Source organism: Hemiscyllium ocellatum, chromosome 1 (assembly GCF_020745735.1).
Source record: "Hemiscyllium ocellatum isolate sHemOce1 chromosome 1, sHemOce1.pat.X.cur, whole genome shotgun sequence".
Lineage (NCBI taxonomy): Eukaryota > Metazoa > Chordata > Chondrichthyes > Orectolobiformes > Hemiscylliidae > Hemiscyllium > Hemiscyllium ocellatum.
This window is the reverse complement of record NC_083401.1, coordinates 127,721,181-127,743,113: the sequence shown is the minus strand read 5'-3', so window position 1 is coordinate 127,743,113 and position 21,933 is coordinate 127,721,181. Positions and strand designations below refer to the sequence as shown.

The window sequence follows — 21,933 nt, the reverse complement described above, 5'->3', positions numbered from 1 at the left end:
ACTGAAGAAGCAGCTCCAATATCTGATAAAAAAAACATGTTGGGACTATACTACGAAAACCTTGAAGCAGTTTATCTTTTGCTCATGGTAGTTGTTCAGATTGTATATGTCATTCTGCTTTTAAGTTAATTGAGATTTTCCACTCTGCTCAGCCCATTGTGAAGAGATTCTATATTCAATACAATTCAAGGAAAGTGCCTTGTCGAACCAGAAACACAGCATAGAATGCAAGATAGATTGCATGAGCCTTCCTTCATGAAAGGTACCTGGCTTTCTGCATGCGTGGCTTGGAAGTTAAATCCCTGGCATCCTTCCATCTCAGTACTGGGGGTGGAGTCCTGCCACATACAGGACTAACAGTCCTTCTATAAACTTCCAAAATCCAGCTAATACTTCTAACCCTAATCACATAATAGTTTAAAATATTATCCGTTATTAGCATTTTAAAAAAATTCAGTTATGGGTGTCAATGTCAACAATTATTGCCCATCCCTAATTAATGTTAAGAAGGTGGTAGTGAGCTCCCCTCTTGAACCACTGCAGTCCATTTGGTTCAGTATGTTTGGAAAGATGGTCCACATTTCTGATACGTAGTAAAAAGTGAGGTCTGCAGATGCTGGAGATCAGAGCCGAAAATGTGTTGCTGGTTAAAGTGCAGCAGGTCAGGCAGCACCCAAGGAACAGGAAATTCGACGTTTCGGGCTAAAGCCCTTCATCAGGAATCAACATCACATTTCTGACATGGAAACATTGAAGGAACAGTGATATATTTCCCAAGCTGCACATTGATGTGTGGTTTGAAGTGGAGCTTGCAGCTAATGGAGATACCCAAGTGCTTGATGCTCTTCTTGTCCAAGATGGGAGAGGTGTGGGTTTGGAAAGTGGCATCAAAAGATGTTTGGAGGGTTTGTTGCACTATATCCTACACAGCGTACACAATGTCATGGGGTACCTGGAGTGGACGGAATGAGAATTGAAGGTGAGTGGATGGGATGATCATTGAGCTGCCTGCTTTTTCCTGGTTGGAGGCTGAACAGATTGAGTAGAAAATATCTACTGGGATGATCACAACCATCTTTGTGCTCGGTATGATCCCAACGGGTGAAGAGTTATTCCTCTGATTCTGAATGAGTTACAATATTGAATGTGTTGTATTGTTTGTTTGCATGGAACTATTTAGCCTTGCTTCTACACCAGCAATGAACAAACTCCCATTTGATCTGACACACAGAGCAATTACATGGATCACTTTGGAAAATAAAACTCCCTGTATCCTGATGCAAACACTCAGAGCCAACTTCCACCTTCTACAATTTTGCTTCATCCGTCATCCTAGAACTTGAGATTGTGACAAATGGGTTTAATTGATGCAACATGATTTAAATGGATGAATCTACAGATACAGTGAAAATGTGAGAACTGCTTTGTGGTCCTCTGAATTGTTCTGTTCCTACACACTTCAAAACATGTCATATTTCACAGCAGAATTTCTATGCTAGCTCAAATTGATAAAATAATTGTAAAAAATTGCACCATTTTACAACATAAGTTATATTGGTTATGATTCACGTTTCCCAAATTATTCATGACATTCTAAAAAAAAGTGCTGTAAACTGTAGTTCTTGGTTCCAGCAGGGTATTTTACCTGATGTCACAAATCTCGTGATGTCCCTTGTAAAATAAGAAACTACAAATGGATGTCACAGTGTAAAAATCCAACAAACATCTATTACACCAAACTATTCTGTACAAACATTTTACATTCATAGGCATGTCAGTATCTGGGCTAACATTACACTGTTAGATTACAATCGAACAGTTCCGTACATGCTTCAGGTGATTAGAGTTAAGATGGAGTATGTGATCTTTTATCCTTTCACTACATGCAAGGATACAAGGATGACATCATGAGCTTGTCTTGTAAAGTCATGCTGCAATACTGAGCCTGGTAAAGCTATAGTGACATACTGTGTGTGGTGATGGTACAGTGACATCCTGCATGTGGTAAAGGTTTAATGACTGACTATGTCACGTAAAGGCATAGTAGCATAATGTGTCCGGTACTTGTGTGATAACATAGTGTATTCGATAAAGACAAAGAGACGTATTGTGTCTGGTAATTTGTTTGGTAAAGGTTTAATGACATACTGCATCCCGTGAAAGTATGGTGACATTGCATGCCAGCACAGGTGTAGTAATGTACTGTAAGAAAGTGAGACTGCAGATGCTGGAGAGTCAGAGTAGAAAAGTGTGATGCTGGTAAAACACAGTAGGTCAGGCAGCATCTGAGGTGACATTTCAGGCATAAGTCCTTCATTAGGAATGTGGTTGGGGTGGGGGTGGGGGGGAAGAAGAGGCTGAGAGATAAATAGGGGGATGGGGTGGGGCTAGTAAAATTATAATGGCATACTGTGTCTGTTAAGTTATAGGGACATACATATGTACAGCAATGGAACGATGGCACACTGTGTGCAGTAATGGCACAATGATATATTGTGTATGGTAATGGTACAGTGATATAATGTGTCCAGTAAAGGTACAGTGATATAATGTATCTGGTAAAGGTAGAGTGACGTATTATGGTACAGTGATGTACTGACCGTGAGGACTAACACAGCAGCCCCTCCCCATGAAAGAATGACCACGGTGAGTTTCTCCTGTTTCTGCCATTTGCAGGATTTGGAGGACAGCCTTCATAATAGGTTTCACTTCTCTTTTCTTTTAAAACTAATTCCAATGACTTAAAAGCAGATTATTCAAAAGTGGGTGACTGAGTAAACTTTTCTACATTTTTTGAGATGAATTATTTTTAGTTGGCTTTAATAAATTATTATCACTCTTGCATACAAATAAAATTGCACAAAGTCAAGTTGATAAAATACTTCCTATTATACTGACCAATCGCATTGACCCATGGTAGATTTAATGTTTGTGATTATGCAAATGGGTTTGAGCGGAAAATGAAATTCTCTGAACGGACTGCAATTTGTGCTCACTGCAGCCTGAGCAGGAATACTCCCCATTATTTAGTGGTCAGGTGCGTTGTTTAACCTTACAAAAAGTAAGTCTGCTCTGTCTATTGGCTATAAGGATCCTTTGTATAATGAGTTTAGGCAAATTTCAATTACAGTTTCTGGTGCTTATGGGGTTGAAGCATTAAACTACACCTTTTTCCTGTTAGAAAGTTTATCTTTTGAGAAAATGATTTGTGGACAGAAAAAAAATACACCTCAGCGTCCTTTTATAATCTGGGCAAACTTTCAGATTTTAACATCAAAATGTCAGAGTATTTTCCAAGCCGCTTCTGGCAGAGTTGAGATATTATGGAATCAGAGTCAAATATTTCTTTAAACAATGCCATATTTACTGAGCGGATATCACCAGGACTAAGAGAGGACAGATAAAATTCTCTTGAATTGGATACTTAGCGCTCACATGGGGAAAGCTGGAATTTTAATACACAATGCCAAAAAGCATTGTAAAAGGATGCTGTCACATATATTATGACTGAGACACATGATAGAGGTGGTGCCATGGAGGAGGAGGTTGGAGTTCAAATTGCAAGCCAGTTTGTAATCTCTGGGGGATTATTATGTAAACAGGAGTATTATGTAAGAAGAAGGAGTAAAGGGGGGGGGGGGGGGGGGGGAAGGGGGGGCGGGAAGAGATCAGCTTGCTTCACTTAGCTGAGCAGCTACTGGGTGAATCAGTAGATCTTTCAGGGACTGTCCCACTCATTCAACCAAGGAATTGCATCTGGGTTCGGATATAGAGATGGGGTGGGAGGTAGGGATGAATGAATAGGAAAGGGGAAAATGTCATCAAAAGTAAATTATGAAAGACCAAAGTAGATAACCAGTCAAAGGCTTGGCATTACCACCAGCCATGTCGCTTATTCCTCATCAATAACTCACTCAAGGAAGATTAACTTTCATGTTTTTCTGGTTATTTCTAACTCCTTGGTTCTCGCTGTACATTATATACAGTCCACTGCTTCTTAATTTATCCAAGGCATAGTCACAATTCAGTACTTACCCTATCTCCCTTTGGGCCAGCTGGCCCTGCAGGACCCATTGGACCATCGAGACCCTTCAAACACAAAGTGAAAAGTGAACTGTGATGAATATTATCTCCAACATACTGCTAAATTCACAGGGTACCCAGCTAGAAGACAGAAATAAGATGAAATCATCTCACATCCATGAGAGTTACCCCAGAGTCCTGTCCTACTCGTGCTGCAAAAGCATTTCCAAAGAAGACAGAGGCAGTAGATCACAGAAGATGGATCTGTTTCCCTGTCTCCACAGTTTTGCTTTTCACTTCCTCAGCTTGTGTCTGCCTGTCAAGTCCATTCCCAGAAACACCAACATGATGATAAATGATCAGGAAATTGCCTTGGTCTGCTCTATGACTCATCTACTACCTGAAAACACCATTGTGAATCGTGTTTACCTGGTAGCCACCAGCTGTGACCGGTTCCAAGTTGATCAGTGATAGAAGAGGTCTGTATGAACTCAGACTGTAAGTCTTGACTATTTTTGTTGGTTCTTTTGTATTGCAACAGTAGAGAGGGATGTTATCTGCTTTGTGAGAGTTCCCAGTAAAGATCCTGCTTTGGGACCCCCACGTTTTACCAGACAGTGATATTAATTACTGCTTATTAAATCTGGTGTCAAATCCATGCACAGATGGTAATGAAAAGACATACTTGCCATCAGCAACACACAAGCAATGGCCTACAGGTTTTCTTTCTCTGGATTCATTCTTGACTGCTTTGGGGCTCTGCGCAATTGCATGGGTTGTGCACTCCTAATACTGTCCTGGGCAATGGTTAAAACTAAATGCTAAGACACTGCCACTGCCCCTCTCTCTCTGTCTCACTTTATACGGGAGCAACATTGCCTTGAATGAATAGTGAAAAAAAGGTAAATTAGTCAACAGGACTTGCCAGTGCCTCACACTGACTGGTGAGAAATCCATGCACAGATAGTGGAGTGAGTATGTAGGAAGGGATTGTGAGCACAGAGCGTTTACTGACTCCAGTGGACTGCCAGCACCAAGCAGAAAGGATATAGTCAAAAGGAAGGACAAAACGTACAAATACTCACTCACCCGCAGTCCTGGCTGTCCATCTAAGCCAGATGCACCCTGCATAATTTGTGTCAATAAAGGGATGGGTAAGAGGAACACGAGTTTAGTGTACGATGGTTAATGATCATAAACAACAATGCACAGTGATAGTAAGGTGGGAATTCCTGATGCAATTGTGTATTAAACATGAATCACAGACATAAAAAGACTAAAAAAAACACAAAGGGATTATATAAATGATAACAGGGAACAGATGATACGAAGTTATACAACACTAAAGTTAATTAATCAGAAACAGTTATAGGTGAGAAGTGCACAAGAGACTGGTTAAAAACCAGTCAAACTGTGCTCAAGGGATAGCCTAACTATCACAGCTGGATAAGCACTGGGGAAGCTTTTCTCTGCACAGCAGATGTAGCCAAATTATAAAATTGATAGAGAACAGGTTTACAATTTGATTCCATCTGGAGCACATAGGAAACCTTTCCTCATCTTCTCACCATTGACTCTCAGTGGCTGGAATGTTGAAATTTTCCTGTTGAAACATTTGTGAATTTATGAACAGTGAACAGTGGCTGTGTCAATAGGCAGATCAAAGAAATAAAATTATGATGAACTTGCTTAGAGATTAATGGTTTAAAAAAAGCAAAGGATTCAAAAACACACTCCAACTTTCATGTAATACAGATGCATGTGAACCTTCACACTGTCCATAACACAATTCTTGGAAGCAAGTTGTTTCTTGTTTATTATAATGAGATGCACAATATGGGGAATATCTCACAGTGAAAACAAAACTGTTATGAAGTTAACAAAGGAGATACAGCAAATTAATAACAAATTAAAATAAATACTAGAAATCTGTTTTAAATACATATCCAGACCATGTATTTAATACTACCCTTCAAACATTGGTAAGAAACCCCCTTTTTGTAAAACTGAATGTATATATCAGAGAAAAAGTGGAAAGTGAAACCCAGACAGTAGTTTTTTTTGCTAAAATGATTAACAAAAGAGCAGAAATGCAATTCATAACATCTCAATTTATACGAAATGAAAAGTAGGGATAAGTACAGGAAAATGTATAATGATCATCTTTGTCAGCCAGCAAAAGTGTAATTGGATGAAGAAAATAGGAATTCCTCTGTGAACAATGTGTCGGTGCACTCTTCTTTATGTCCAACTGCCTTGTAACTAACAACTTTCTTTAAGTTTTCTCGTTTTCAATGTGAAAGATGCTGCTATTGCTATATTAAGGCACTGAAACACAGATGGTACTTAGCTACAGCTGTCCTTTCTGCTGATTACAGTCCATCCTATCCCTCACCTCTTCCTTTGACAAGTTGTGTTGTGTTGATCCTGTTCTCATACTGACCTGAGCAATCTTGCTTATTCTTCCCATTCCCCCATGAGATGGTCCAATTCTGAACTTTAGCTCCCTCTCCTGGCCTACTTTTTAATTATTCATGGGTCTCTCACAGAGATATTTGATAAGGATTTGTATTATCTTTATTTCCATCTCATTCGTTGCGACGGCTCATCCAGGTTTCCCATCTGTGTCCTACTTGTTTCGATGATACCATTATGTACAACAGAACGTATGAAACTCCCTTTTCCCCCTTCACTGAAATGTTTGCACCTCTGTTTTTGTAGACCCATTAATCACTTGCCTCTATATAGTCAGATTGAAGACTTGAGGTACTGCCATCTTCTGGTGTTGCTTGTGCAGTATATTAGGAATGTGAACAGTGGAAAAAGATTTAAGTATTGGCAGTCAAGTCGGTCAAACACACAGATTTAATTGGAATATTCCAATTCAGCAATGTCTTTCTATATGTATATGTATTTAAATGTGTTCTTACACTTAAAAATATTCAACAAAACTAATTCCGATTGACGATTTGAAGCAAGTCAAGCAATTATTTAATTTTTTTTCCACAATTACATCACTTATTAACATATTCTTCTATTCTGACAGTACATATTTAGAGTGATCCTTTTTCAAATTCTGCCTTTTTTTAGCAGTGAATGTATGCTAAATCAGTGGAAAATTTGGAAAAAATAGAACACTCTTTTTGCTACAATCCATTCTGTGGATGCCTGTCCAAAAGGATACAAGATTCTTGAAATAAAAATCAGAAAATGTTGGAAATACTCAGCAGGTGGGATAACATATCTGTTTCCTTCTTTGGAGATGATGCCAAACCTACTGAGTTTTTCCAGGATATCCTAACTTTTTTTATCTATTGATTTCTAGCATCTGTAGGAACTTACTTTTGTTTGAAAGTTCCTGGCTTTTTCCTTTGTTCTAAAATTTTGATCGCAGGAAGAAGCTGCTTCTCATCACCACTCCTTCCCTGTCCCGACATCATAGAGAGGCAATAATGAATGATTATGTTGTTTTCTAGAAGGAGTTAGATATTGTTCTTAGGGCTAATGGGATCACAGGATACTGGGGGAAAGAAGGAACAGGGCTCTGAGTTGAGTTTGTTTATTCATTCATGGGACATGGATGGCACTGGCCAGGTCAGTATTTGTAGCCCAAACCCTAATTATCCAGAGGGCAGTTGAGAGTTGGCCACATTGCTGAGAGTCTAGAGTCACATGTAGCTCAGACTGGGTAGGGACAGCAGATTTCCTTCCCTCAAGGATATTAATATCAGATGTGCTTTTCTTGAAAATCACCATTTGACTCTTGATTTTTATTGAATTCAGATACAACCATCTGTCAATGTAGGATTTGAGCCTTAATTCTCAGAATATTACTGGGTCTCTGGATTATTAGTCTAATGATTATGAGTCAGCCATGTATAGTTGAATACATATACAATGAGTAGGTTTGACTGCCTTCTTTTGATCTCCTGGTCCTTGGATGCTACCTGACCTGTTGTGCTTTTCCAGTACCACACTCTCGACTTTCATCTCCAGCATCTGCAGTCCTCACTTTCTACCACTGCCTTCCTTTGATCCCCTGCTTGGGATAATAAACATTGCAGCCATATCTTCTGTTTCATTGCTGAAGATATGCTTAGCCATGATACTATTGAATAGCAGAATAGGTTCAAAGGGCCAATTGGCATACACTTGCTGCTATTTTCTAAGTCTCTATGATTTTCATAGTCAGAAATCCTGCCAGCTGGGCAAATAACACTAATGTGCAAAGCAGTTGTACCTGGAAGGGAGCTGGTGAAGTGGGGCACAACAATCTGCTTTCTGCACAGCAATTGATCACAAAGCGATTCATTTCCAATCGGAAAATATTGAGTTTACAATCAGCAATAGTGACCCCAAACTCAGTTCCTCTTCTCCTTCCTGAACAGAATGGCAGTGTTTCTCAGATGCTGTGGGTCTTCTGCAGAAAGGACATGTCCAGGTGGATCTGCCTCTTTATACAGATGACACCATCAGTGGGGTTTGGGAATCAGTTGAATACTGGTCCTATTAACTGTCAGAAGTCCAAGGTTGTAACAATTCTACTTTAACCCCTTAAAGGTTTATCCCTGTAGGTCTCCTCAACATAGCCATTCAGTTTCCAAGGTAGTTCAGTCTCGCTGCTTGCTGCAATATGGGCTGGAATCATCCATTCTGGAGGATAAGGTCAGTTTTGTGTAGTGAAATGATTACCACTTCCATCTGGGGGTGGGGTTTGGGCTGATTTTATTCAAGCAATCACATGATGCTGGCTCATTGCACGTGTGCGCCGAATTGTGCAGCAGGGACTTAAAAAGAAAAGCTCGCTGTATGGATGTTCAGTCGCCTTTAAAGTTCAGAGAACCTTAATTACAAACCTTACTCCACTGTCAGGAAGCTAAGTGTAGCCTCCTGTACAATAGGATTGCCTGCCTGCCTTCCTTTCTGCTCCCAGGAGCAGAAGATGATCCCTCTCATGGTCACAACTCGTTGAAACAAGTAAAATCAAGAGATATTTCATTGAAAATTAATTCCATACAGGGACTATCAATGGTTTTAAAAGCTTTACAAGCTGGGATCCATTATTTTAAAATTTTGATGACCCAGGGTTCTCAAAAATAAAGCTATGGATACTGATACTGTTAATCCTGAAAAAAAATCCTTTCTCATTCTCCATTTTTTCTTCAGTTCTGCTCAGTGCCAATTCCCTTCACATCTCTTTCTCCCTGCACATTTTACTCCCCTCACTCACTGTTATGTTTCTCTCTGTCTCTTCCTTGAATACCATTTCTCACTTCCTGCCTTAGGTTTCTCTTCCCTTTAGTTTTGGTTTAGTTCTGCTCCTTTTCATCACCAACCTGATATTCAATGATCACTCTTTCATTGCTCTTCTTCCTATTAGTTACCCTCCATTTATTTCCCTCTTTCATTCACATTTTTATTTCTGTCTCTCTTTCTAATTCCATATTTTCTGCCATTCCTATTGCACTTCTTTTACTTCCCTTCCTTTTTTCCTTTCTCCTTTTCAGTTCTATCTTGCTCCTGTTCTCTTGCATTCCTTCACACCTCTTTCCACCTCCACTTCTGTTTCTCTCGCTTCAACAGGTGTTTCCTTTGCCTTTCAAGAAATAGAAAAGAGAGGGAAATGCAGGGGTAAAATTCAACATCACATCGGGTCATAGAGTGTGAGAGATGTACGGCGCAGAAATTGACCCTTCGCTCTTACTCGTCCAAGTCGATCAGATATCCTAAATTAATCTAGTCCCATTTGCCAGCACTTGGCCCATATCTCTCTAAACCCTTGCTATTCATATACCCATCCAGGTGTCTTTAAAATGTTGTAATTGTACCAGCCTCAACCACCTCCTTTGGCAGTTCATTCCATACACAGACCATCCTCTGCGGGAAAAAGTTGTCCCTAGGTCCCTTTTAAATCGTTGCCCTCTCACCCTAAACCTCTGCAATCCAGTTTTGGACTCACCTACCCTGGGAAAAGGACCTTGTCTATTTACCCTTTCCGTGCCCCTCATGATTTTATGAACCTCCAAAAGGTCACCCTTTAGCTTCCAACATTCCAAGGATAAAAACATCTCCAGCCGATTCAGGCTCTCCCTATATCTCAAATCCTCCAATCCGAACAATATTCTTGTAAATCTTTTCTGAAACCTTTCAAAACTTGAAAGGGGTCAGAAAAGATTTACAAGGATGTTGCCAGGATTGGAGGATTTGAGCTACAGGGAGAGGCTGAACAGGCTGGGGCTGTTTTCCCGGAGCGTCGGAGGCTGAGGGGTGACCTTATAGAGGTTTATAAAATCATGAGGGGCATGGACAGGGTAAGTAGACAAGGTCTTTTTTTCTGCGGTGGGGGAGTCCAGAACTAGAGGGCATAGATTTAGAGCGAGACGGGAAAGATATAAAAAAGAACTAAGGGGCAACGTTTTCACGCACAGGGTGGTATGTATATGGAATGAGCTGCCAGAGGAAGTGGTGGAGACTGGTACAATTGCAACATTTGGATGGTTATTTGAATAGGAAGGGTTTGGAGGGATATGGGCCAAGTGCTGGCAGGTGGGACTAGATTGGGTTGGGATATCTGGTTGGCATGGACCGGAGGGTCTGTTTCTGTGCTGTAAATCTCTATGACTCTATGACTCTTTCACAACATCTTTCCTATAATGGGGAGAGCAGAATTTGACACGGTATTCCAAAAGCAGCCTAACCAATGTCCTGTACAGCCGCAACATGGCATCTCAACTCCTATATTCAATGCTTTAATCAATGAAGGCAAGCACGCCAAACATCACCTTCATCACCTGTCTATCTGCAATCCACTTTCAAGGAACTATGCTCCTGCATACTCAGGCAACACTCCCCAGAGCCTTACCACTAACTGTACAAGTTCTGCTCTCATTTGCCTTACCAATGTGCAACACCTCACATTTATCTAAATTAAACTCCATCTGCTACTCCTCAGTCCATTGGCCCATCTGATCAAGGTCCTATTGTACTCTGAGATACCTTCATCGTTGCCTACTATATCTCCAATTTTGGTGTCATTGGATTTAGATTAGATTACTTAGTGTGGAAACCGGCCCTTCGACCCAACAAGTCCACACCCACCCGCCGAAAAACAACCCACCCATACCTACTTTCCCCATCACTTAACACTACAGGCAATTTAGCATGGCCAATTCACCTGACCTGCACAGTTTTGGACTGTGGGAGGAAACCGGAGTACCTGGAGGAAACCCACGCAGGCACGGGGAGACTCCACACAGTCAGTCGCCTGAGGCGGGAATTGAACCCCGGTCTCTGCATTTGGTTTCATTTAGTGAACTGTGAGGCAGCAGTGCTAACTGCCGTGCCACCCTGCCGCCCATCCGCAAACTTACTGATCATGTCTCCTATATTCACATCTAAATCATTTATATAAATGACAAAAAGCAGTGGACCCAACACTGATCCTTGTGGTACACCACTGGTCACAGGCACCACATTAGCCAACCTCCAGTCTTCCAGCATCTCACCAGTGGCTATTGATGATACAAATACTTGAGCAAGGGACCAAGCATTCACCTCCTTAGCTTCCCACATTGTGGGTTACACCTGATCAGGTTCACCTTTTTTATGTGTTTTCAGATAACCAGCACCTCCCCGTAGTTTGGACACTTTTCAAGATAGGACTATTTATTTCCCCAAGCTGTTCAGCTCCCACATCCTTCTCCACAGTGAATACTGACATAAGTATGTCACCCATTTCTTTTGGTTCCTATACTCTTACAGTATCCTACTGCCCTTATACTCCTATACGGATTCACTCAATCCGAGCTGTCTATACCTGACATAGGTACGCTTCCATTTTTTTAACGAGAGCTGCAATTTCTATAGTCATCCAGCATTCTCTGCACTTAGCTTCTCCTGATAAAGGCTAGTAAATAGGCTGGACTTTTTTCACTGAAGCGTAGGAGGTTGAGGGATGACCTTGTAGAGATTTATAAAATCATGAAGGGCATAGAGAAAATGAACAGCAAGGGCCTTTTCCCTAGGGTGGGGGACAATACGAGAGGGCATAGGTTTAAGATGAGAGGGAAAAGATTGAAAAGGGACCTGAGAGCGAACTTTTTCACACAGAGGGTAGTTTGTCTGTGGAATGAACTGCCAGAGAAAGTGGTAGATGCAGGTACAGTTACAACATTTAAAAGACATTTGGACAGGTACATGAATAGGAAAGGATGAAGGCCATGTGCCTGTATCCTTTTAATTTTGGGAAACTTGGTCAGCATGGACGAATCGGATTGAAAGATCTATTTCCGTACTGTATGACTCTATGACTCCAGTTGATGTAAACTGAGTCAGTGAACATATTGCAGACTGGAGTATAGACTAGTCCAGGCAACTCTGCATTTGGTTTCATTTAGTGAACTTCAAGTACCTGGCACTGTTCTCCAGATTATAAATTTTACAGAAGAATAACAAGATTATGCAGGATAATGAATGACTGCGTGGAATCAAGTGACACAAGGGCTCCTGCGCCAAGACTCATTGCAGATGTGTAAAATTGAAGCATCGAACCCTTCTCCCCAGAAAATTTCCACCATTTGCAACAATACTGCAAAAATGAAACAAACTCTCCACAGATTTAGACAATCGTTGCAAAGGAAGAATGGAGATAAAATCCTATTGAAATGTAACTAACGCTGACTCCTAGGAATTTATTTCTTTCCTTTCATCCATGTAACTTTTACACTGCACCACACATAAGCTCAGGCCAAGACCCTTCTCTCCTGAATTGGGAGGAAATGGACAAGGGATGGCCAACAAAATGGCTGCAGCCTCCGTTTCCGCCCCTGCTGCTTTACTGAGGGTAGCAATCGGAGTGCGTCTCAAACAGTACTGTTTCTGTAAATAAAGTTAATGTACATCGCTGCATGCCATCTCTGGAAAATCTTCAGATTTTTAGCAAAATAATGCAGTTCAGCAGCTGCTGGACTTTGCAAAAAGGTGGGAAGTTTTAAAAGATAAATAAAATAGTTTTGCGTCGTTGATAATTTATCTATAAATTATGCACGCAGCAGAGATTTCCTTTATAATTTATCTATAAATTATAAATGAAATTACTGCTGCATGTGTTTTATCTGTTTGCATTATGATGAGTCATGACAGAGCTGTCACTGAAATGTGTAACTGCCCATACAACAAATATATTGACCAAATGCATACTTTTTGAAACTGCTAAACTGTCAAATAAAATATCATTTTAAACGCAGCAAAGTTTTGAAACCAATTTAAAAACTAAGGTGGGAGAGTGGCGAAAGCTGCAAACCAGGTAGCTTGATATCTGTCATGGGGAAGCTGTTAGCATCTATTATTAAAAAGGTACTTACTGGGCACTTGGGGGGAAAAAAATCTCAAGATAATTGGGAAGATTCAGCATAATCCTATGAAAGAGAAATCCTGTTTAAACAATCTTTACAATTTTATGAAAGAGTAACATGTGCCATGGATAATGCAGAGCCCCTTGATTAATAGTACCTGGCTTCCAGAGGTTTTTAACAATGTTTTATGTAAGAGGTTATTGTATGAAATAGGAGTGGATATCGAATGGGTAACATATCGGCATAGATAATGGATCTGTTTCAGATGTGACAAGTGGGACTCGCAGGGGTCAGGGTTGGGCACTTGACCTTTTACAAATTCATCTCAATGACTTAAGCATGGTTACTAAATCTGCACTGGCACAAAGATGGGTAAGAATATATGTTATGAAGATGTTAGAACAAGGATGCAGGCCAATTTAGATAGGTTACAATTGTAGTTTAAAAAAAAAACTGCCAGTATATTGTTACATATTTCAGTGATAGGATTATCAAGACTCATTGTAATGTAAACAAATACAACACATGCTGCAGGACTCAATTTTCTACTTAATTGTGAAAGAGACAAAACCACTTTACTTACTCTTTAAAGCTTTTCCCAAGCGGGTGGGACTGCTTTGGCATGGACAGTTTGGACCGAAGAGTCTATCTCTGTGCAGTGTGACTCGATGACTATGACTCTATTCAAAACTGGGTAGCGCTGAACTACATCATTTCACTAAAAATCAGAAGGTTTTTTTTCTGGATATAGGCTGTTAATGAGCCTGCAACAATTGAACTTGTTAATAGAAAATAATGCAAGAATATATGATGCTTTTCACTTTGGCAAGAAAGATAAAAAAACGGAGTACTATTTCAAAGGAAAACGACCGCAGTGTTCCAAGCAGCAGAGGGATTTCGGTGATCTTAAATATATTGAGTAATATGTACACTTTTAGTCTCCTTATTTGAGGAATGAGGTAAATGCACGGGAGATAGTTCAAAGGAGGTTTACAAGATTGATACTGAAATTAGCAGGTTGTCTAATGAGGATAGATCTGATAGGCTAGACTTGTTTTCACTTGGGTTCACAAAGGTAGGGCTGACTTTACTGAAGTATACAAGATCCAGAATGGACTCGGTAGGGTGGACATGGCAAAGATGTTCCCTGCTGCAGCTGAATCTAGAACTAGGGGACACAGCCTTAAAATGAGCAGTCAACCTTTGAGTATGGGATGAAGGGCATTTGTTTTTCTCAGAGGATTCAGAGACTTTGGAACTCTCTGTCTCAGAAGAGTCATTGAATATTTTTAAAGATGGAGATAGATAGATTCTTGTTAGGCAAGGGAATCAAAGGTTATCAGGGATAGATGGGAATGTGGAATTCAAAATGGAAACAGATCAGCCATGAGTTGATTGAATGGCAGAGTAGGTTGAAGGGCGGAATAGTCTATATCTACTTCTAACTTAATGTGGGGAAGTAAATTAGAATAAATGGTGAAGTACATTTTACAGTCGTATAAGTACAGCTTAGTAACATTAGCAACAACTTCTATTTTAAATGCTTTTGATTGCTCTGATGTTTTCAGTTCAAACATTTTCTGAGATTAATATGTCTGAGGTCAAATTGGTTCTTTTGGGATTTGTGAGTGGCAATTCAGTTTTGTAGTGTGATTTTAGACACGTGATTATGCTGGTGAAGGGGTTTGGGAGAAATGCAAATGCATTTTGAAATTCATTTTGAGACCTTGATATAACTCAATCTTTGCTGCTAATTTCATTAGAAGATCAAGTCTGATACACTTGGGAACAGATGTGAGTGGAGTCTTAACCCATCTACTTTGGAAATGGTCAGTCTCTGAGCCAAAATTAAGATCCTGCTCTCTCAGATAATTCCACTTTGCAGATGTTGAGGGGTGTTCACAACCTGAAATTGAACTGGTCTCCATATCCCTTCTTCCCCAAATTGAAAATCTAGCCTTGGAGGTCCTGGCAGTTCACAGGGTAAAAGTGTGCACCATACTGTTTGAACTAGCTCCATTGAACCACAGGAGTATACTCAGATCCACTCGTTATCTGTTTCCTTTCCCCAACTGGTTATGCAATAGTGAACTGCTGGATTTAGGGTGAGAACATCTTGCTTTGAAGTCCCGTTAGAGTTCACTCAACCTTCCACCATAATCAGATAGATAAAAGGAGTGCTATTCCTGAAAATGTGGGTACAAATAGAAGACTGAGCATTCTGGAGCCTTTGCAGTTTCTGTTAGCTCTTCAAAAGTGGGAAATGGAGAGGAGGAGTGCAGCCAATACGTACTTCATGACTAATGAGACAGGGGTCTGTGGATACTTAAGTGGACACTCTCAGCTTTGTAACTCATTATGGAGTTTAATTTCATCCATGTGCTAATTTTAGCACAAACAAAAGATTGAGCCAGGAAACCTCCTCTACTGTCTGAGTACCAAATGATACTCTGCAATGTCAAATAATTCAAAAACTATTTTGGGGGCAGGTAACAATTAGAGTTGAGGAGGTAGAAAGTAAACTTGGGAGATTTTTAAAAATAGAATGCATCACATCAGTTGCCTGCTATATTCCACACTGGATATTCATTTCTACTGAAACCAATTTTGAATTTTTTTCCCAGTGAATAACAGACAGATAATAAAAAAAGTTGTTTAATGCCATTTTCTGGGAGGAATTTGCACTCTCGGTGTCAAGGCTGAATCAAGCTTTTCTCGGTACAGTAAGTTTGAACACCATTTACTGCTTATTAATTATGCCTTATCACAAAATACCTGGTGCATTATGCGGGAAACTATAGCAGAGTACACGAGGTCATGAAATTTTGGCAAATTTTAACTTCCATGCACCTGATAATTCTTTCACTGGGCAGATTCAGTAAGGTATTTCCCATGTTGCCTTCACCTTGTCATTAACATAGGACAATTTTGGAGTCAAAGCACAGAATTATCAAGTCATGTCTGAACCACTGCCTGTCCAGTATAGGTTCTCTTTGGGAACCGATGATAGGCCTGTAAATATTTGTAAATTGGAATTGAATGGTGAGTTTCCCATATTCTGGTGCCTACTTGGTAACACTGGTTCCCGTTTCTACGGGCTGACTGGTGACATGCAAGCTGACTGGTGGCTATTTCCGCTGTACATTGAAGGAATCTTCAGCTGCAGAAGGGGAAAGTTGGATGGAGATTGAAAGCCATTTTTGCCTCAATTGCTTGTAGATTTTGCACATTAAAGGTGCTTAAATCGAATGCAGTTGCTGCTATTGTTTTTGTTGCGACTATTTAAACTTCCTGCTTCTTTTCACTCTTGACACTAATTTTCCACCCTTTAAGATGCTGCTGAATGGTCCTTAACATCACTTAATTTCCCACCCCTCAAACTGCAAGCTGTGTGCTGGGGATTTTTACTTCACTCTTGCAGCTTCCAAGTGTATATTAATAAGAATTTAGGCCAAAGTCCGATGTTGATAAATCTGGATGGGCGTCATAAGAATATAGGAACAGCAGCAGCCCATTTTAGCTTCCTAAGCCTATTCTGTCTCTCAAAATTATTATGACTGCTCTACCTTAACACCTTTGTTGAAGAAAAATTATAAATATCAGATTTCAAATTTACAATTGATTTAGTATCAATATCAATTATGGAAGAGAGATCTGTTTTTGAGGTGAAAACAACTCCGAACTTTAGTCTGCTACTAAAGTTTAGAGTGTAGGTCTGAGATGTGTGTTCCTAACCAGTGGTATCTTATCTCGAGCTACCCTATTTATTCCCTTTAATATCTGGAAAACTTCATTGAAATCATCCCTTAACCTCCCAAACATTTATATAATCTACTCTTGTAAGTTAAATGTCAGAATCCAGGTATTATTCTGGTACAATATATTTCAACATATTTTCTCCAAGGGTAATTAACCTTAAGGTGTGGTGCTCAAAACTGTTCACAACAAGTCTGCTTTAACCTAGGCCTCATATTGCTGAAACCATACTCCTCTCCTATTTCAGTTCTCCAGTTAAAAGGCACAATTTAATTAGCTTTCTGATGATTTTGTCTATCTGCTCATGACATTTTAATGATCCATGTTCCTGGAACACCGAGTCTCTGGAGCTGTACTGTTACAAGCTCTGTGTCTACATCCTTTTCAGGTCTGAAATGGTGACCTTACACTGAGTAAACTCCACCCACCAAAATAACATTCAGCATCAAATTTATCAGTGTCCCTTTAATAAAAACAGAAAATGCTGGAAATACTCAGCACAGCAGAGCTCCAATTCTGATGATAGGTCAGTGACCTAAAACATTAACTTTATTTCTCACAACAGGTGCTGCCTGACGTGTTGAATATTTCCAGTTGTTATTCAAATTTTACAGCATCTGCATTATTTTGTTTTGGCTCTAATTGTTTTTTTTCCCCTGATTTATTGCTGTACCTCTGTATCATGATACAAGAGAAAATGGAACTACATTGAACACACCTTCCTTTTTGGTTTTAGTTTTCAGTTAGCTGTCAGTCATGCTTTAGTTCATAACTAACGCTACCTTAATCTTACGTATTTATCCTATCTTTACTTAATGCCAAGAACAGCTCTGTCCTAAGGTAAAGGAGGCAGTACCCAACTAAGCCTGAACACCTGCTTTATAAAATGGCTTTTGCTGTTGTCTCCAAAAGCAAAAATGCCCTGGAGTAAAAAGTATACACTGAACTTCAAATCATCCATTTCACTGACGGTGAGTGGTTTTCGCAGGTAAAATTTAATTTCCTTACAACTGTTTATGAACCACCTTCAGCCGAGATAAAATTTCCGGCAGCTAAAAAGTAAAATTTCACTTCGGAGATGTCAAATAGTTGGCAATACTAGTTAGTCTTTTGTTTGAATGTTGTTAAATCTACCCTGCCAGGAAAACAAAGCAGATTCACTGGTACCCCATCCTTCCCACCCTGGCTGTATTCCAGGAAGATTTCCTGCAACAAGTCTGCCTTAATATCAAAAGCAGCCTTAATATCAATGGGGGTCAATTTCCCACACAGTAGGTCAGAAAACATGCCATGAGTAGCAGATTAGCTGTCAGTTACACACCTTATCTGTTTTTCTGGAACCATTGTGAAAAGGGGTATTGAAGGGGACGTGTGACGAGTGGCTGATTAATTGCTGCTCAGTTTCAAAAGTGGAAATGACCCTAATCAGTCCATAGAAAGATAGTCAGCGCAGTCTTAGCAAAGTCATAATGTATAGTACTTGTGTTATAAGCTGAGATATATTGTGGTTGGAGGAACCTTCATTTTTGAGCACACGGAGTGAGAATGATTACAGTGAAGAAGATCATTTTCATTTTACCATCTGCTTTTACATTTGGCACCAGCTGTGGAAAATGTCAATATTAAATCTCACCTGTCACTGACTACAGAATGGTCACTATTACTTTTCCCCATCCGTTCGCAAATGGAGAAAGTGAAACTTTTAAAAGGTGCTTTCCCTACCATATTCTTACACTGATCTTGTAGCTAACATTGTCAAATGGAGGAAAAAATATCCCTAAACATTCTGAAAGTGCATTTGTAAAACTGATGAGATGTCCAGTAGATTCTTCGGAACAGTTTAGGATAAATGAACAATATATAACAAAAAGGTGAGACGTCACAAGACGGGACATAATGTACACACAATGACAATGATGATTGTTAATTTTTTGGCAAGTATCATCTGCGTTTTGCAGAGAAGAATAAAAAAAAACTTATTTACGATTAAAAAGTTATTAAAGGAATCTAACAAGACAGCACACAATGTAACTGGGTGATTCTAACAGTTAGTGGTTTGTTTCTGCTCCAGCACTGTGCATTTGTTCTCCAGTATTACTCAGAGTAAACCAGAGATGTCGGCACTCTTACGATGTAAGCTGTATTAAATGTTATCTACTTACTGGGAGACCAAGGGGTCCTCTGTCACCTTTTTGACCTGGTTCACCCTTCCCTCCTTTAACACCATTCAACCCTGGTTCACCCTAAATGTAAAAGTAAAGTCCACCTTTTTTTTGCTACTTTGAAGCTGGGACAGAAATGCATTTAAATTAATTGCAAAAAGCTACTGCAAATATCTGTGCATCCATCAAAGTATTATTTCCTCCCCAGGCATTATTGCATTTTCCAATCAATGTACATTAGCATTCCTGATATTTATTTGATATTTGTGGCAACTGCTATTTTCGTCTTCCTTGACTGAACTAGAAATAAAAGAAAGAGACCTATTTTAAACTGGTACATGTAAACTTGTCTGTGTTGTTAATATCATAGTGGTCAGATTAGAACTTATGAAGTATTTCATCCACTCAATGTTGTCATAATGTATTTTACTGATACAAAACTTTGAGACACCCTCATTATGATATTGTTAAGTGGCTTCCCTTTATATTTGCTCCATGATGGAAGATTGTCATTTTCACACTTGGAATACAAGCTGTTGGCAATATTAGGGAATTAAAATTCATTGTATACCGATGGTATTATCAGTCTGTCATTTTTTTTTGTCATTAACAACTTTAAAATAAATAGTGGTGTCTATGTTAAAATTGCAGATAGGTGACCACCACATGAAGATATTAAAGAGGCTGTTTATTAAAAAAAATCAGGAGCGTGCAAAATAAAAGTTTGACATTTTACGTATTATTTTGCCCTTGGGATATTTGTGATACTATAAAATGAACACTGTGTAACCCTAATTGAAGGATTCCACTCCTGATGTTGTGACAAAAAGAACTCCAATGATTAATTTGCTCGAAGTGTTAAGCCTATCCTTTTCTGAGAAATTCAGGTAGTGATACACTTGGGCTGCGATCATTAGCTCCTGACAACTACAACTATCTTCCTGTATGGTGACTTTGACAGTAGCACAAAGGGGTTTTCCCCATTAGAGTCATAATACCGTAAAGTATGGAAAAAAACCCTTTGGCCCAATCTGCTCATGCTGTCCAGACCCTCTAAATTAATCTAGTCGCATTTGCCAGCAGTTGGCCTATATCCCCCTTAACCCTGTCTATTCACGTAAACATCCAAATGCCATTTAGATGTTGTAACTGTACGAGCACCACTGTCTGTGTGAAAAGGGTTGCCCCTTTAAACTCAGTTAAGATGCCATTCTATTAGATGATGTTGCCATTAATTGGAGAGAGTAGGACAACCCTTTAGAACTGAGGTGAGGAGGAATTTCTTCAGCCAGAGGTTTGTGAATTTGTGGAACTCATTGCCGCAGAAGGCTGTTGAGGCCAAACCATTGAGTGTACTTAAGACCAAGATAGACAGGTTGTTGATTAGTAAAGGGGATAAATGATTACAGGGAGAAGGCAGGAGAATGAGGTTGAGAAACAAATCAGCCATGATCGAATGGTCAAGCAGACTCGATGGGCCGAATGGCCTAACTCTGATCCTTTTTCCTAGGGTTTTATGATCATTCCCAATCTAAAGTTATATTAATGTGACTATGTCGATCAATCTTCTTCCATTTTACTCATGAGAAAAGATGAAGGCTGAAATAGGATTTTTGCTGAATGGCTCTGACAGTATCTGAACTGGGAATCTTCTGGTGAGTAGACGCCACTTAATGATGCTGTTGTGAATTACTCCAGCATTCTTCTCATGGTTGGAAGGAAGCTTATAAAATGGTAATGATTGTGCTGAAGTTGCCTTATTTTAGAGGACAAATTTTCACAATGTCAGGTAGATATCAAACTTAATTTGGACTGGAAAGGCTTGACTAGATAGGACGGTCACCTCTGATGCGTAGATTTTCTGTCCTTTAGCTGGGAAGTCATTAGGGCTTATAGCCATTGCGATGTGCAGTGTAAATATTTTAAACAACCTGTTAAGAGGAATTATGACAGATCTGAAACAGATGGTGGGTTAGCCATGCACAAATCGCATGTGGGGTTATTAGGTGAGGGGGCGGGTCTGGATGCTGTTCGTGGGGTCAGTGCAGACTCAATTGGCCGAATGGCCTCTTTCTGAACTGTAAGGATTCTATGACATCACCCTGGTCTTCTGGCTGAGAGGTAGGATCACTATAATTGTGTGCCACAAGAGCTACTATACAAGAGCAGTCAATGCCCAGTGTAATCAGGTGCTAATTGTTGCCAATTGAAGCAAAACAGATTGAATGCATGCTCAAATACTCAGAGTGAGATCATTCCTACTGCACTTGTTAAGCCTCTTGTCAACATTTCTGCCTCACAGCACCAGGGACTCAGATTCGATTCCAGCCTCGGGTGACTGTGTGGAGCTTGCACATTCTCCCCATGTCTGTGTAGATTTCCTCCAGATGTTCCCGTTTCCTCCCACAGTCCAAAGATGTGCAGGTTAGGTGGACTAGCTATGTTCAATTTTCCATAGTGTCCATGTGCAGTCTAAACGGATCAATGGGGATAGGGTGGAGTGCTCTTCAGAGGATCAGTGCAAACACATTTTCAGCTCCGATCTCCAGCATCTGCAGTCCTCACTTTCTCCTCCATGATAAAGTAGGGCTGAGTCAGCATGCCTTCATGAAGGGAAGGTCGTGCCTGACAAATCTGTT

The 21,933-nt window shown here is 39.9% G+C and overlaps 1 protein-coding gene across 9 annotated transcripts in view; it reads right to left on the bottom strand.

Moving 5' to 3' along the window:
- LOC132816053 (collagen alpha-1(XXV) chain) overlaps positions 1-21,933 on the bottom strand; it is a 653,999-nt gene that overhangs the window by 25,526 nt on the left and 606,540 nt on the right. For 7 of the 9 annotated variants that reach the window (XM_060825536.1, XM_060825479.1, XM_060825472.1 and 4 more), the window contains 3 exons: positions 19,295-19,375; positions 5,113-5,148; positions 4,036-4,089 (listed from right to left, as the gene is read on the bottom strand). In XM_060825536.1, the coding sequence (XP_060681519.1) occupies positions 4,036-4,089; positions 5,113-5,148; positions 19,295-19,375 (171 nt within the window). The remainder of the gene's footprint in view (positions 1-4,035; positions 4,090-5,112; positions 5,149-19,294; positions 19,376-21,933) is intronic. The other 2 variants (XM_060825487.1, XM_060825527.1) reach the window with 2 other exon arrangements.